General features: G+C 38.7%; 1 protein-coding gene across 2 annotated transcripts in view; it reads left to right on the forward strand.

Annotated features, from left to right (window-relative positions):
* PATJ (PATJ crumbs cell polarity complex component) overlaps nucleotides 1-15170 on the forward strand; it is a 367374-nt gene that overhangs the window by 231588 nt on the left and 120616 nt on the right. For both annotated transcript variants that reach the window (XM_044238351.1, XM_044238352.1), the window contains exon 29: nucleotides 7545-7636. In XM_044238351.1, coding sequence (XP_044094286.1) covers nucleotides 7545-7636 — 92 coding nt within the window. The remainder of the gene's footprint in view (nucleotides 1-7544; nucleotides 7637-15170) is intronic.

A 15170-nucleotide genomic window follows, 5' to 3' on the forward strand; every position in this document is an offset into this window, starting at 1 on the left:
AGAGGGAGCACAAGCAAGGGGAGTGGGAAAGGGAGAAGCAGGCTCTCTGCTGAGCAGGGAGCCCAATGTGGGGCTCAATTCCAGGACCCTGGGATCATGACCTCAGCCCAAGGCAGAGACTTAAGGACTGAGCCACCAGGTGCCCCCTCATAGAGCTTTCTTTAGCCTAAGAACTTTTACATAAATGAAAATAATGTGTTATATAACATGATATTTTATCATTTGCTTTTTTCACTCAATAATTTTATCTTTTTATGGCAGTGGATCTAGGTCTGTGTCATCCTTCACCTTCTTTTAATGCCACAGTTTTCCATTTATCAACATAACAATGACAAATATAATAAACCTTTTGTTGATGACTATAGGGTTTTTCCATTTTTTCTCATAATGGAATATTATAAGTATAGCCACGACAGACATTTTTTTGATCCCAGATTTTTAATCCTTTTAGTACATATTTTTAGCAGTGAAATTGTTTGACTAAAAATTAACCTATAGGGGCATCTGGGTGGCTCAGTCAGTTAAGTGTCTGGCTTTTTTTTTTTTTTTTAAAGATTTATATTTATTTATCAGAGAGAGAGAGGGGGAGAGAGCGAGCACAGGCAGACAGAATGGCAGGCAGAGGCAGAGGGAGAAACAGGCTCCCTGCTGAGCAAAGAGCCGGATGTGGGACTCAATCCCAGGACGCTGGGATCATGACCTGAGTCGAAGGCAGCTGCTTAACCAACTGAGCCACCCAGGCGTCCCAGTGTCTGGCTCTTGATTTTGCCTCAGGTCATGATCTGAGTCATGAGATTGATCACCACATCAGCCTCCACACTCAGCAGGGAGTCCATGAGATTCTCCCTCTCCCTCAATCCCTCGCCCAACTCATGGTCTCTCTCAAAAAATAAGTAAAATTATTTTTTAAATTATCTATAAAAAGATTCATCAACTTATAAACACTTATTTATGTTTTTTTTTCTGGATGTATGTTATACTCATTAAAAGAGTTTATTAAAGAAAAAGTTAAGGTATAAATTCCAATATCATGAAATGTAAAATATGGACTACATTTAAAAGTAAAGTAGGGAGAAGGACTCTCAGATTTCATTATCAGAAGTTCCAGTTACCTGAATCCCATCTCAGTTTTTTAATAATAATTTCTCAACTCTTCATAATAAACACTTCTACTTTAATAAAAGTATGGGCGGAGATGGTGTTGTTGAGTATCGTATTATAACATGATATTCAAACCTCAGGCAAATCTGTTGCTTGAACTAAATTTTAGTTTTTGTATAATTAATTTCTCTAATCCCAGCTTAAGTTAATTAGCTTTGACTTCCAATTTTGTAAGTTTTTTGAATAGATTTAATTGAGTTGCTCTCCAGCATAAATTTATTATATTTATGTTCAGTTGAACTATGGAAAATGGAGAGATATTTTTGAATAATTAATTTTATTGAAACAAATCTCATTAAAGACCTTTTAAGTGAAAGTTTATGTAGTATGACAAAAGGATTTATATCCATTTATTTTTGCTGAATCTTACTGTATTAACCCTAATTCTACAGACTATAAAATAATGCAATTAAATGTCCTGTTTGGGGTACCTAAATATAGAGGCTTTACCTCAAAATAGTGTTTTCTGAATTTTTTCCTCCCACTCCAGTAGCAGAAATCAACCCAGAAGGGAAATACGAATCCCATAGAAAACCCATTATAATATGATTTCTGAATTTTATAGAAACAGAGATTTCTCATTTGAGGCTATCATCTTCAGTATCTAGACCTGCTGTTGTTTGTCCCGGAATGACACCCCATTGAACTGGAAATTCAGAATTTAGGAAAAGGTGAGCTAATTTACCCATGATAAAATATTTGTGTCTTTCTGGGACCAGGATCACTGAGCTGAAATTGAAGTTACTGACCGTATGGAGGAGCTCAGGAAGCCCTTTTTGTCAGTATCAGGAGAAGAAGCCAAGCACAGATAAGAAAACCAGAATTGTACTCAAGAGTTTAGAATGCTCCTTTGGACAGAAAGCCTTTATCCTCTCTTTTTCTCTCTTTTTGCTCTGAATGCCAAGATAAATTATTAGGTATCAGAGAGAGTGTAAGATTTAGGAGATAGAAAGAGGGATGTCACTTGAATATATAAGTTAATACTTAGAAATACAGCAGAAATAAATAAAAAATTTTTCAAAAATTAAATAAATAGAAATACAGACAGAGAAATTGGGTGGAGACTTTTTGCTGGCAAAGAACAGAAATTAGGTCAAGGTAATTTAACCAAAAAGGGGAGAATTTTTTTGTGGTAGTATGGGTATCCCTCCTAGAACTTGGAGATCAGGTTGCCTAGGGGCCCTCAGGAAATGATGGCTTTTCCTGGACCTTCACATCCACATTGCAGAATATGACCACCTCATAGAAACTCACAGAAGATGTAGAGAATCGTTACAAGTATCTCTCAATATGCATAAACTGGACTGTCCCAGAAGAAGTAGGGATATATGGTTATCCTTGAATAGAAGAGTTATAGATCTCACATTTTAAGATAATAGATAATTTAAGTGTAATGGGAACACCCAATCAGAACTGAGGATAGTTCTCCCCACCAATAAGAATAATGTCAAAATAAGGACATATCTAAGTAATTTTTTATTCTTTTTATATATCATTGAGTCACCATTGAAAGGAGAAACTTTAGGTAAGCCACTTCTCTGCTTCTCAGTTTCCTGGAAGTAAATAGAAAATGATAACGTTTTTCTAATTTCTAGATAACCTGAACAATAGTTATCTAAATAAAGATGGGAGCAGTGTTTGCCTGAAAATGAAATGTTTTAATTACCTTCCTTTGGCATGAGTTAGAAAAAATTAAAATGGTGATCAATCTATACACAATATCTGTACAATGAAAAAACGTGTATTAACTATTATTATTCAGGTTGTAGTTTGTTTGCACAAAGAGAAAAGTACAGTCTTAAGGAATTCCATGTTGCATTTAGTACTTGAAAAGCCTACCAGTCAACTAGGGGTGCTTTCCCTCTTTGCATTATGGTGAAATCTTTGATTCTGACTTCCTGTATCTCAGAGTTCTAGGACCCAAGATGGTGGGTTACCAGCATCCTCCTGTTCCCACTCAGAGAACAGACATCTTTATAAAGGTGACTTTCAAAATCATATGATTTTTATGTGCATCATACAAAGGGGGCCTCTAGGTGTTTCTTAGGACTATGGGCTTCTAAACAAAAGCTGAATCACCAAGGGCAAATTGCTTCAACTTTTGGAATTCCATAATACCCCGGTTGCTCTGAGATTTAAATGAGATACTGTACCTGAAGAGCTTAACATAATGTTTGGCACAGAGTAAGCCCTGGATAAATAGTAGCTGTTATTAATTAGAAGTAACCTGAAAGACTTGGAGGAAGTGTAGAGTGCTTTCTTTTTTGCCTATGCTATACTTAGAGGATGTCCTACATCTGGTGTTTAAAGAAAAGTGCCCTCAGAGAACAGCGGCTTCTCAGAAATAGAAAAAGGGACAGTCTGAAGTTAATTGTGCATAAAATGCATCATATTCTTTCTAATTACTTACTGGTTTTCTCTGGAGTGTGTTTCCTTTCATGATGAAGAAATAGAAAAACTGCCTATGCAGTGGGAAGCTATATGTGCCTTTCATTTAAATGGTGAAACTATTTTATATTAAATAAGATCTACAAAAACAGAAAAGAGATCTCACTGTCTTGGAACTCAGCGGCTGCGAATGTGTTCTTCCTGAGCTCAGAAGAGAGGCTTTGTCTTGGATTTTTTTTAATCCTGAGATCTGCATTTTCTTTTCTGATTTACTCCAGTTCCATCAGGCTTCCCTCTCTCCTGAGTTTCTTGTTCTGTTCCCAGTCTTGTGCCGCGTAGCAGCGTTTCTCCAGAGGCCTCCAAACACTGGCAGGAACAGCTGCCATCCCCGTAGATGGCACAGTTCTTGGCACCGGAAGAAACATCCCCAGCGAGCAAGCTGTTCTACCTTTCTGTAGCCAGAGCCCCTGAATATTCAGAAATAGCATCAGGAAGGCATAACTGTAGATTTTTACTCTTAGATAAGTTAAAATTAATGACCCACTTTCTTCATTCAGGCTGTAATTTTTCCCTCTTAGAATAATAAGACCATACATTTTATTTGATCCAAATGGAAGATCACAGCTAAAAAGCAGGCTTATCCACAAACATAGAACAGCTTAATTTTCTGTATATCCAAGCTTTTGCTAATAAAAAAGACTTTTAAAAAGAAAAACCCTCAATCCCTTTGAAGGCTAGAGCCCACCTCAAAGAAAGCAGACTAGCGGCTGATTAATGGAAACATCACTTGGATTCGGGGCTCTGTGATCCTGTCCGTTCTCTCCGAGAGCCACTGTGTGCAGGCTTCGAAGGACAGGCTGGCGAGTACCTGGTGGGGACTGGCCTTAAGAAGTTGAGCTCAGTTCGGTAAATGCCCTGTGCTTGCTCTGATGCTCACCACCTAACAGGGATTGAGTTTACCACGTAAGGTGAGCTGTAAGTGCAAGAGAACATTTTAAAATCTAGTGCCCCGAAACCCAAAGACAGGAAGGTTTAATAGCTCTGCTTTCTGAAAGCACTGGTCAGACACAGTGGGGAAGACATTTGCAAGTAATTATCTGAGTGCCAGACATTGAATCAGGCATATTCCACGTGCCATCTCATTTTAAAATTGTGATATAAAGTTCCTTATTTATGGGGCACCTGGGTGGCTCAGTCAGTTGGACATCTGTCTTCAGCTCAGGTCATGATCTAAGGGTCCTGGGATCAAGCCCATGTTGGGCTCCCCGCTCAGGGGAAGTCTGTCTCCCTTTCCCTCTGCCCTTCCCCACTGCTCATGCTCTCTTGCTCTCTCTCTCTATCTCAAATAAACGAAAATAAAGTCAAATATATAAAGTTCCTCATTTTTTTGTTTTTGTAAATGAAAGAAATTGAGAAATATGGTTTATTAAAAAAAGTGATCATGGCAGACATACTATTTTATAACTAGGTTTTGCTGCTTAGTACATTTGGGCATTTTCTATGTCATTAAGTATTTCTTTCACACTGATCTTAATAATTATATGACTTATTTAACCATTTTTGCCTGATAACTATGTTAGGTAAGAAGATGTAAATATGAGACAACTAAAACCATGACAGTATTAGGAGAAAACATAATTTAAAGGGTGGGTGCTTCCAAAATATATATATATATATACACACATATATATTTAGAGCAGTGAAATTGAGAGGAAGGTGTAGAGATTTCCCATCTATCCCTTTTAGATTCCCAACATCCAGAGTGGTATGTTTGTTACAGTTGATGAACCTACACTGATATCATCATCACCAAATCCAGAGCTTATACTGGGGTTTACTTTTGGTGGTATCCATTCTGTGGTATCAGAAAGATGTATAATGGCAGATGTCCGTTGTTGTAGTATCATCCAGAGGGCAGGCACATCTTTAAATACATGATATTGGGGTGCCTTGGTGGCTCAGTCAGTTAGGCGGCTGCCTTCAGCTCAGGTCATGATCCTCGGGTCCTGGGGTCAAGCCACAGATAGGGCTTCTTGCTCAGCAGGGACTTTTCTGCCCCCTCTGCTTGTCTCTTCCTCTGTCAAATAAATAAATCTTTAGAAAAAATTTTTTAAAATAAGTACATGATATTAAAAAGGTACAAGTCTTAACAAAAAAAAGATGAGTAAGGGGCGCCTGGGTGGCTCAGTGGGTTAAGCCACTGCCTTCGGCTCAGGTCATGATCTCGGGGTCCTGGGATCGAGTCCCGCATCGGGCTCTCTGCTCAGCGGGGAGCCTGCTTCCCTCTCTCTCTCTGCCTGCCTCTCCATCTACTTGTGATTTCTCTCTGTCAAATAAATACATAAAATCTTTAAAAAAAAAAAAGAGTAATTTTGAACATCGCTAAATTAAAAATTATTTGTGTATTAAAGTCATTACAGATAAAATTTAAAGACACTTATCATATAATTCTCACAACAGTTTTATGAGACAAATGCCTTGATTCCTTTTTAAGAAGTGAAAACCGAGGGGCGCCTGGGTGGCACAGTCTGCTGAGCGGTGACTTTTGGTTTTGGCTCAGGTCCTGATCTCAGGGTCATGGGACGGAGCCCCATGGGAGGCTCAGTGCTGGGCGGGGAGTCCCATCCCCCTGAGGGATTCTCTCCCTCCCTCCTTCTGCGCCCCCCGCCCCCGTACTCTTGAGTACGTTAAAAAGAGTGAAGACTGAGGCACAGGGAAATAGTGTACAGATCTGGGCATTTCTGGGAGGTTGATTATTTTGCTGAATACAGAAGCTGATAGAGTGAGGGGCATAGTGAGAAGGAGGTTTCAGTTTGGTCTCTGCAGCAGCTTTGATGTGCGTCCCCCTTTACCCCCTTCAAGATGACGGATGAGCTTCATTTCAGACAACTCCATCCTGTGAAGTGTTCGTTTCCATACACTTTTCCATTATATTGGCTCTGACAAAAACCTTTTCCAGGCATGTCCTCCAGCACAAAATTTCAGAGACGTCAAGGACAGGCAAATGCAAATTACAAAAACTGGAAATTCCTTTTTATGCTTCCTTATAAAGTGTACTATGCTATCCCTTAAATAGTAGAAAGTCTCAAGGCCTCAGTTATGTTGGGACAGTGTAGATCATTAACTACTTAAAGAGACAAGAGGAGAAAAGCCAGAACTGTGTGAGCTATTATTAGTCGGGTGAAATAAAAGATTGTTTATTGCTCTCATCGTAGTGTATCAGTGGAAAAATCGGGAGTAAAAAAAATTGGAGTGCAAATGTTTTTAGATCATATTTAGATGAGTTCAATCAAGTTAAAAATCCCACTATATCTTAGATAAGAGCAGATGGCTCATTGATTGAGTAGAGTAAAATGTTTCTGTGCAATTGATCTAAAATTTGATTTAAAATGGGGATATAATATTTACCTCCTCTGGAGTAACAAAATTTATGCTATGTAATAACCTTGACACATTTACAGAATCATGTTTAATGGGCCCTCCAGAACTCTGGTGAATACCACGGCTTGGTCTGTTTTCTACATCTTTTTAGGAATCTGGAAAAGCTATAGGAAATACATCTGCCATAAGGTTTTTGCATTTAGCTCAGCTACTGCTTTCTTGAAGTTTAGCTAGAGTCAAGAACTCTATATATTCTTTATTAACTGCTTTCAAAACTGAATTTAAGAGATGTTAATAGCTGTTTAGAATTAGTATTTGAATCATACTACAAAGACTATGAAGATTTTTAGCATTGTAGAGTCCTACATGGAACCACTTAAAAATGAATAGACTTCATTGTTTAATTCCAAGTATATGCCCATCTGTTTGCATGAATGTACAAATAAATACATTTATTTTTATATTATTAATATAATATATATTAGTTATATATTATATATTATTTTTATACAAAGTATACATATTGTATATGTATACTTTTTTATAAGTTATATTTATATTATAAATATACTTATATATATTTATAAGTACACATTTTATTTTTTCCCAAATAGATAAATAATCAGATCCTGTATGGAAGAAGTCACCAAAATGCATCTGCCATTATTAAGACCGCCCCATCAAAGGTCAAGCTGGTTTTCATCAGGTAAGATAGATAAATGTGTGGTTTTCTAAAATCGAAGATCTATTCTGAAGTTGCTGTTATTTTGTAAGACTGTCTTGTCTTTGGTTTGTCTAACAAAATCACCATATCCTAAAAATACATTTTTAACTGTCACTCTAAGGAAAGCATAAATTGTTTCAATTACGAGATTTTCTTATTATTTACATTTCATATGATGTAATTAGTGGTTGAGGTTGGTATTTGTATTCAATTTTTTAAATTTCTTCCCTTCCTGGAGCTGATCGTCCTCTCAGTAGAACCTTCTAGTTTCCTTCTGTCACCAACATGTGGTATATTTGCTGACTCATTGATGTCTCCATCAAGGAATAGGCAGGAAAACAGAACCCAGGACATTTTAGGAACTTCATAGTGAAAGTGCTGGTGAGAAATCCAGAGGGGATCAGATGTGAGGTTTAGAGTTGTGTGGTATGTTTGGGTTTCCATATTTCCCTTACCATACCTGCTACCTGACTGCATCCTTCTGGCATAAATAAGTCAGACTTTGGAATTCCCACTGGTGGTAGCTATTATAGCTCATCATCAATGGAATGTCTCATTCCTTTTATTGGCCCAAAGTGGCTGATGAATCTGAATCTCATTAAATAATGTAACTAACCCTGTTAGCAACTAACTGTTGCTCTGGGTTTTTTTCCTTCTGAGAATGAGAATGAGAATAATAAAGCACCTACCTCATTCATTGTGATATGTAAAAAAATTGAAATGTTGATGTTGAACACACCCTCTCACATAGAGTAGGGAAAGGGTGTTGGCTGGTGTTTCAAGACAGATCATTCTTCTTCCTACTGTGACTGATTACCTGTCATTAAGACCTATCCATTTGTATGGACCCCTGGGTTTCAGGGTTAGTCTCAATCCCAGATGTGGGCACTAATGTAGGTGACTGACGTACCCTTTCCCATGCCATCATTCCAGCTTGCAGGGTGTTGTTGCTGCTTCACTCCTAAGGAAATCTTACATTAGTAACCTCCCTCCCACCCTGTGGTCCTTCCTGGATTTCCAAGTTTTTACTCTTGTTTCCATAAGGAGAATCCTTTCTCCTTCTCAGTCTTATGTGTTAAGACAGCCGCCTCTTGCTCACTCACCTTGAAGTCCTCTGGTTTTTTGTTTGTTTTTTTTTAATTTTATTTATTTATTTATTTGACAGAGAGAGAGATCACAAGTGGGCAGAGAGGCAGGCAGAGAGAGAAGGAAGCAGGCAGAGAGCCCAATTCGGGACTTGATCCCAGGACCCTGAGATCATGACCTGAGCCGAAGGCAGCGGTTTAACCCTCTGAGCCACCCAGGCACTCTTGAAGTCCTCTGTTAGGCACCAGTCTCCTTTTTGGGTTTCTCTGCCCTTCCTTTTGCCAGAAATTACAAAATTAGAGTTAGATGCTGAAAACATGAACAGACTTGAGGAAAGGTCAGCCACTCAAAGCAATGAAGGTGTCCCCCATGGACAGAAATGCCCGCCAGCTTGAACACCTTGCAGAGAGTCATGTGAGGGTTCCGTGAGTGGGCACCCACAGCACCCACCAGCGTCTGTGCTTCACCCTCAGCACATGGGGGCAACTGCTGCAGGTGTGTCCTTGACGTTGCTCTCACCTCTTCACCCATATGAGGCCATCCCGTTTTAAAGAGCAAAAAGAAAATTGGATGGGATCCAAAGGAAACCATCCACGCAATTAAGTAGTTAGGAAATAGAACCCTCCTCCTTCAATGAAGAAAGGCTACATGATTTGAAATTATTTAGAATACAGAAGAGAAAGCTGAGGAGAATTTTAATAATAGTAATGAAGCCCTATTAATTTAGTGTTCTGATGATTTCAATTTTGATCATTCAGAAGAGATCAGAATCAAGGAAATCATTTGTTCAGTAAATTAATAGTGTAAGCATGATTGAGGATACCACAGAATACTTACTTACTGGAAGGGATTTGAAGCAACTTAGAAGTATCAATGTACATTCCAAATATGTAATTTAATTATGAACCTTTCTTGCACGGTTGTTAAATTGTAGTGCCTAAACACATAGTCTGCCTTCAGAAAGCTTTATTGAATAAATTGCCTTTCAGCTCCTTCTAAACAGTTCCAGATAATTTATTCTCCAAAGGCAACAATCATAGTAAGTTAGTTTTATTTATTTTGTGGACTTAAAGATACATAGAAAAAAAGATACATATGGATAAAAAATAATTCATTATTTTACAAAATTTCTCATACTTAAGTCCCTCTCCTCAGTACTTTCCCAAATAATCTAAGCTAGGGAAAGTTTTTCTAGCTTCCTTTGTAAGCATAAATAAGATGTAGGTGTGATTTTTGCAAAGTCTGTTACCATCCATTTTGAGACTGTGTAAAGAAAAACGAGTATAAATTAAATCAAGACAGATGTATGCACTGCTAAACTGTTTGATTCAGTAGATACATATCTGGTAATTTGTCTGCCAACGTTTTATTAATTAATGCTTCAGTTTCCATAAGGGAAGGAATATTCATCTGACTGAGAGCCTGAGAGCTCTTACCTAAGTGACAAATTCTTTTCTAAAGCAAGCTTGAACTCTGAGGCTTAGTGATTGAGAGAGGAAACCCTAGATTCACCCTATCTCCTGAAACCTGACTCTAGAATACCCCAAGTGTGTGAGCTTGTGCAGTTTCCTGAGAGGCAGTATGCAAATGATACAGTTACCTCAGGGCGCCTGGGCAGCTCAGTCAGCTAAGCAGCCAGCTCTTGATTTCAGCTCAAGTCATGATCTCAGGGTCTTGGGATCAATCCCCACGGCAGGCTCCGAGCTCAGCTCCTAGCTCAGTGGGGCATCTGCTTGAGCATTCTCTCACAATCTCTCTCTCTTTCTCTCAAATAAATAAATAAATCTTTTTTTTTAAGTGTTTAAATATATAGATAGATCTTTATTGCTATGTCATAGATTGTCTAATGTGTTAATATGTATAAATTGCCTGATGGTATGGGCTCACCAAAGTTTGCAGTGTGGTGATGAAGATGATGATGGTAGTGACCCAAAAAGGGAGGGAGAGAGAGAAGGAGGTTACAGAAATTAGGGAGAAGGAAAGAGAGGGAAAAAAAGATAAACCACTCCTGTCCATATATTTGGTCTCATTCCAGAATCTTTTTTTTTTTAAGATTTTATTTATTTGTTTGACAGAGATCACAAGTAGGCAGAGAGGCAGGCAGAGAGAGAGGGAGAGGCATGCTTCCTGCTGAGCAGAGACCCCGATGAGGGGCTCGATCCCATGACCCTGGGATCATGACCTGAGCTTAAGGCAGAGGCTTTAAGCCACTGAGCCACCCAGGCATTCCCATTCCAGAATCTTGAGTATTTTTTTAAGTGAAGCACATTCACAGTTTAAGAATTTTAGTTAACATCATAATGATTAAACACTAGAAGAGATAGAGCATTGGATATTGTAGATAAGTGATGAATCACTGAATTCTACTCCTGAAACCAGTATTGTGCTGTATGTTAACTAACTAGAATTTAATTAAAATTTTTTAAAAATCACTAGAAGAGATAGCTACAGGTATTATAGAATATATATAAAATAATTATAAATAATTATTTTAATCATTTCTAATAAATGTTAAAATAAGAGACATGGACATAGCCTACCTAAAACATCTCTGTTGCTCTGTGTCTGCTGCTGCTTCTCCCTCTCCCCTTTTTTTTTTTCTTCCCAGCTCTACTCCCACCTGGCGCTTAAACTCAGGGCCATGACAGCCCAAGAGTTGCATGCTCCACCAGCTACACCAGACACGCAGCCCTGCTCCTCCTCCTTTTAAGTGATGGCCTGATATTCTAAGAAGGAGTAGAATATCGTTTAATGAAAGAATATATAAAGAAAAATCTAATTAACATGAATTAATCCCCATGTCAATAAACTATGTTATAATAGATTTTACTGGGATGAGTAGCATCAAATAGTGTCAGAATTCAAAACACTTAAGGAAATCAAAAAAAGAAAAATATTTTATGCACCAGTGGGGGCATAATGGCAGATTGGTGACTATTTATGTGTGGTAACCTGTGCATTTTCAGTGCTGTCCAACACATCATTCTCTGTCCTTCAGGCTGATTATCTAGTTCATCACTCCTTTATATGCACCTCTGCCTGTAGGTTACCTCTTTCAGATTACTGGTATCAGAACCCTAGTTGTGCCTATTTTGGAACCAAATCCTAAAGCAGGTTAAGTACTAGTTTCCTATCAACTGTCAGGAGGTTAATACTTAAATCATCTCAGCACAACAGGTGCAATTACACTTCCTTTAAGCTGCATAACTTACGCTGTATAATGTTACTTTAAACACTGATATTTAGAAATTGTATTCTTTATAGTTAGTGCTTCTGTTTGCTAATCCTTCCTTAGTTGAAATTAATTGTTTCTCTGTGCATTTCCATCATAGAGAAATTTTTGGCTTCTATACCTCAGCAGCTCTTTTCCAAATGTATTGACAATCGAAATAAAAATGGGAACTGGCCACAGATTTGGGAGCATGATTAGCAGTAATCACAGAAAGCTGTTAAAATATGCTGCAGGCAACATTGTAATTAACAGGGGCCTTTAGTCTGTAGTGATGTGCATTTGTGTGATCACGTCCTTGTCATATGCTCTTAACACTTGTGTTTATTCATATACTAATTGATCTGTAGTTCACAAGAGGTCTATGAGTCATTAGTGAAAATTAGCAAGTTGCTGCTGTGTATACATGACTTACAGAATCACTCCCCCCTCCCACATTGTCCCCACATTAGATCTTGGACAATGCCTTAATCACGTCCTTGTGTCTATAGCCCATATGGACTTTAGTATACTAGATTGTTCTACAGTGGATAATCCAGATGTATTTTACATTCATGAATTCTTACTATGTAGCACACATTCAATTCTGTGGATTTTCCTATTCGACATATCCCCTCTACACAAGCGCTATAATTTTGTTTAAGTACAGGAGGAGAGCTATATTAATACAAGAAAGAATGAATTGCTGTATTTGGCAGTGCAGGGATCCAAGGAGATTAATGATCTTGCCCGCAGCTCTTGTCATACCTTCCCCCACTATCGAAAATTAAATGTCACGTATAACAACTCACTCTCCATTACTTAATTACATGTGGAAAATGTGTACTGTATAAAAACTCCTGGGGCTAGAGGAGGCCAAGTGAAACTGAACCCCATGGAAAGATTTAGTGCTGGCTGTCAAGCCCCACTGAGTCAAAGTGGACTCACCGTGGGAGCCAACATACAGTATCGATTGAACATATGTCTTGTTTTGTAATTAAAAATATAGTGTGGCCCGATATCCTCTGGCCATATCCCTAAAAGATGACATTGACCTGAAATTATTGTGAATGTTAGAGTCATCTGTGGGAGAAGTCCACCTGAAGAAGCAAACTGAATGCCTGTTTTAAAAATCCTTACTGTGCTCTCGAGTCTATCTAAATAAAGAGGGAAGAAGGATTGTGGGAATAAGCAAGAGTTTTACTTCCATAAAGAACTATTTATGCATTTAATCAACAAGTATTTGCTGAGTGCCTCCTTGTGCTGGGGCTGTGGAGTCAGTGATACGAAGAACACAAGCTCTACCTTGAATGAGGAGGCGGAGATAAGCAATCTGAACCTTATCCAGGGATAAAGGGGCTATAGGGGAGAGGAGCGCCTGGGTGGCTCAGTGGATTAAACCTCTGCCTTTGGCTCAGGTCATGATCTCAGGATCCTTGAATTGAGCCCCTTATTGGCCTCTCTGCTCAGCAGGGAGCCTGCTTCCCTTCCTTTCTCTCTGCCTGTCTCTCTGGCTACTTGTGATCTCTGTCTGTCAAATAAATAAATAAAATCTTTCAAATAAAAAAAAAAAGAACATAGGGGAGACACAAGTAACCTAATCTTTGGAGCCTTCAGGAAGGTATTACAGAGAAAGATGCTGGAGCTTCAAAATTGAGGATGAGGAAACAAAATTGTAGTATGCACAGAAACCCAGAAGTTTCTGGAATTGGATAGTATACTCACGGGATATCTGTATCTGAACATTTACTACCAGGAGAAAAGCAGTCCTGCTTTAGGAAAGTGTCACTGGATGAATATAGCTGTGTACATTGGCCACTTTGAAATCTGTGAGGAAGCATCCTTCTGACTCTTTGGGGTCATTAAAGAAATCTGAGTGCACAATAAAATATCATCCATGGGATATATACCATGTTTTGAGGAAGAGGCCTGTCGTTAACATAGAGTTCTTACTGGGAATTGTGGGAGAAAGAAAGGTAGAGACCCTCTTTAATTTCAGGGCTCTTCTGTTTCTTTGTTAAGTTGGAGCACGTGGTAGACCTATGGGAGTGTCTCAGGTGCTCTGAAATGCTGACACTTGCTTCATTTTTCAGTACTTGTTTCCTGTACTCTCCATATTAAAGAGTAACCTCATTTATTAATCTTCTATTTATAAGTAGAATTTATAAGCCTTTTAGTTCAAAGACAAAGTGGAATTGGAATAATTTGATCTTTTGTCAAGACACTGGAATTTATGCATCCAAATAAGAAGCATCTCTCCCTTGACCAACTGTGTTCGCCTGGGGAAGCTGTGCATTTAATCCAGTGACAATTCCATTGGGCCGTACATTTCTGGAATCATCTTGAAAGCCTATGGCATACTTTTTTGAATAGCCACGGAAGCCATACATTTTCCCTTTTTTGAGGGCGGTTGTACCTAATCCATGTGAAGTGACCCCAAATTTTGCAGGATCATTCTTGAATCCAGTGCATCCGGTGTATTAGGTAAAGTGTTGCTACCAAACTTTCTTTTCTTTTCTTTTCTTTTTTTTTTTAAAGAGTTTTATTTATTTATTTGACAGACAGAGATCACAAGTAGGTGAAGAGGCAGGCAGAGAGAGAGAGAGGAGGAGGCAGATTCCCTGCTGAGCAGAGAGCCCGATGTGGGGCTTGATCCCAGGACCCCGGGATCATGACCTGAGCTGAAGGCAGAGGCCTTCAGACCCACTGAGCCACCCAGGCACCCTGCTACCAAACTTTCTTGCATAACTTGTAAAATATCTTAGAAAATCATTTTTATTTCATGAACAGAATTGGTCATTTTTTTCTTTGTAACCGCCCCCCCCCCTTCCTTAGCACAGTACCATCTTGGGGGAATGAAGACTATATTTATTTGATTTCTTTTAGCACTCAGAAACATCTAACAGTGTCTGGTTACAGAGATGAGGTGGGCAGTTTTCTCTTCATTTTTGTTTTTTTGTTTTGTTGGCTGGTTGATATTTTTACTCCTATCCTCATAGAATCTCTGTAGCCCTTCTTCTTGACACACACACACACGCACACACACACACACACACACACACACAGAGTGTATGTACTGCGGTGGAATAGTAGAGCCAGAACATTTAGATGCCTTTCTCCCTTTGTGGAAGCTGAAGGAGCCATGTAGTTCACTGCTGAGGTGTGGCTAGGGGTTGGTCATGTGACCTATGCTTGAGCAATATGGTACTTAGCTTAAAATAG

This window comes from Neovison vison, chromosome 2, assembly GCF_020171115.1.
Source record: "Neovison vison isolate M4711 chromosome 2, ASM_NN_V1, whole genome shotgun sequence".
Lineage (NCBI taxonomy): Eukaryota > Metazoa > Chordata > Mammalia > Carnivora > Mustelidae > Neogale > Neogale vison.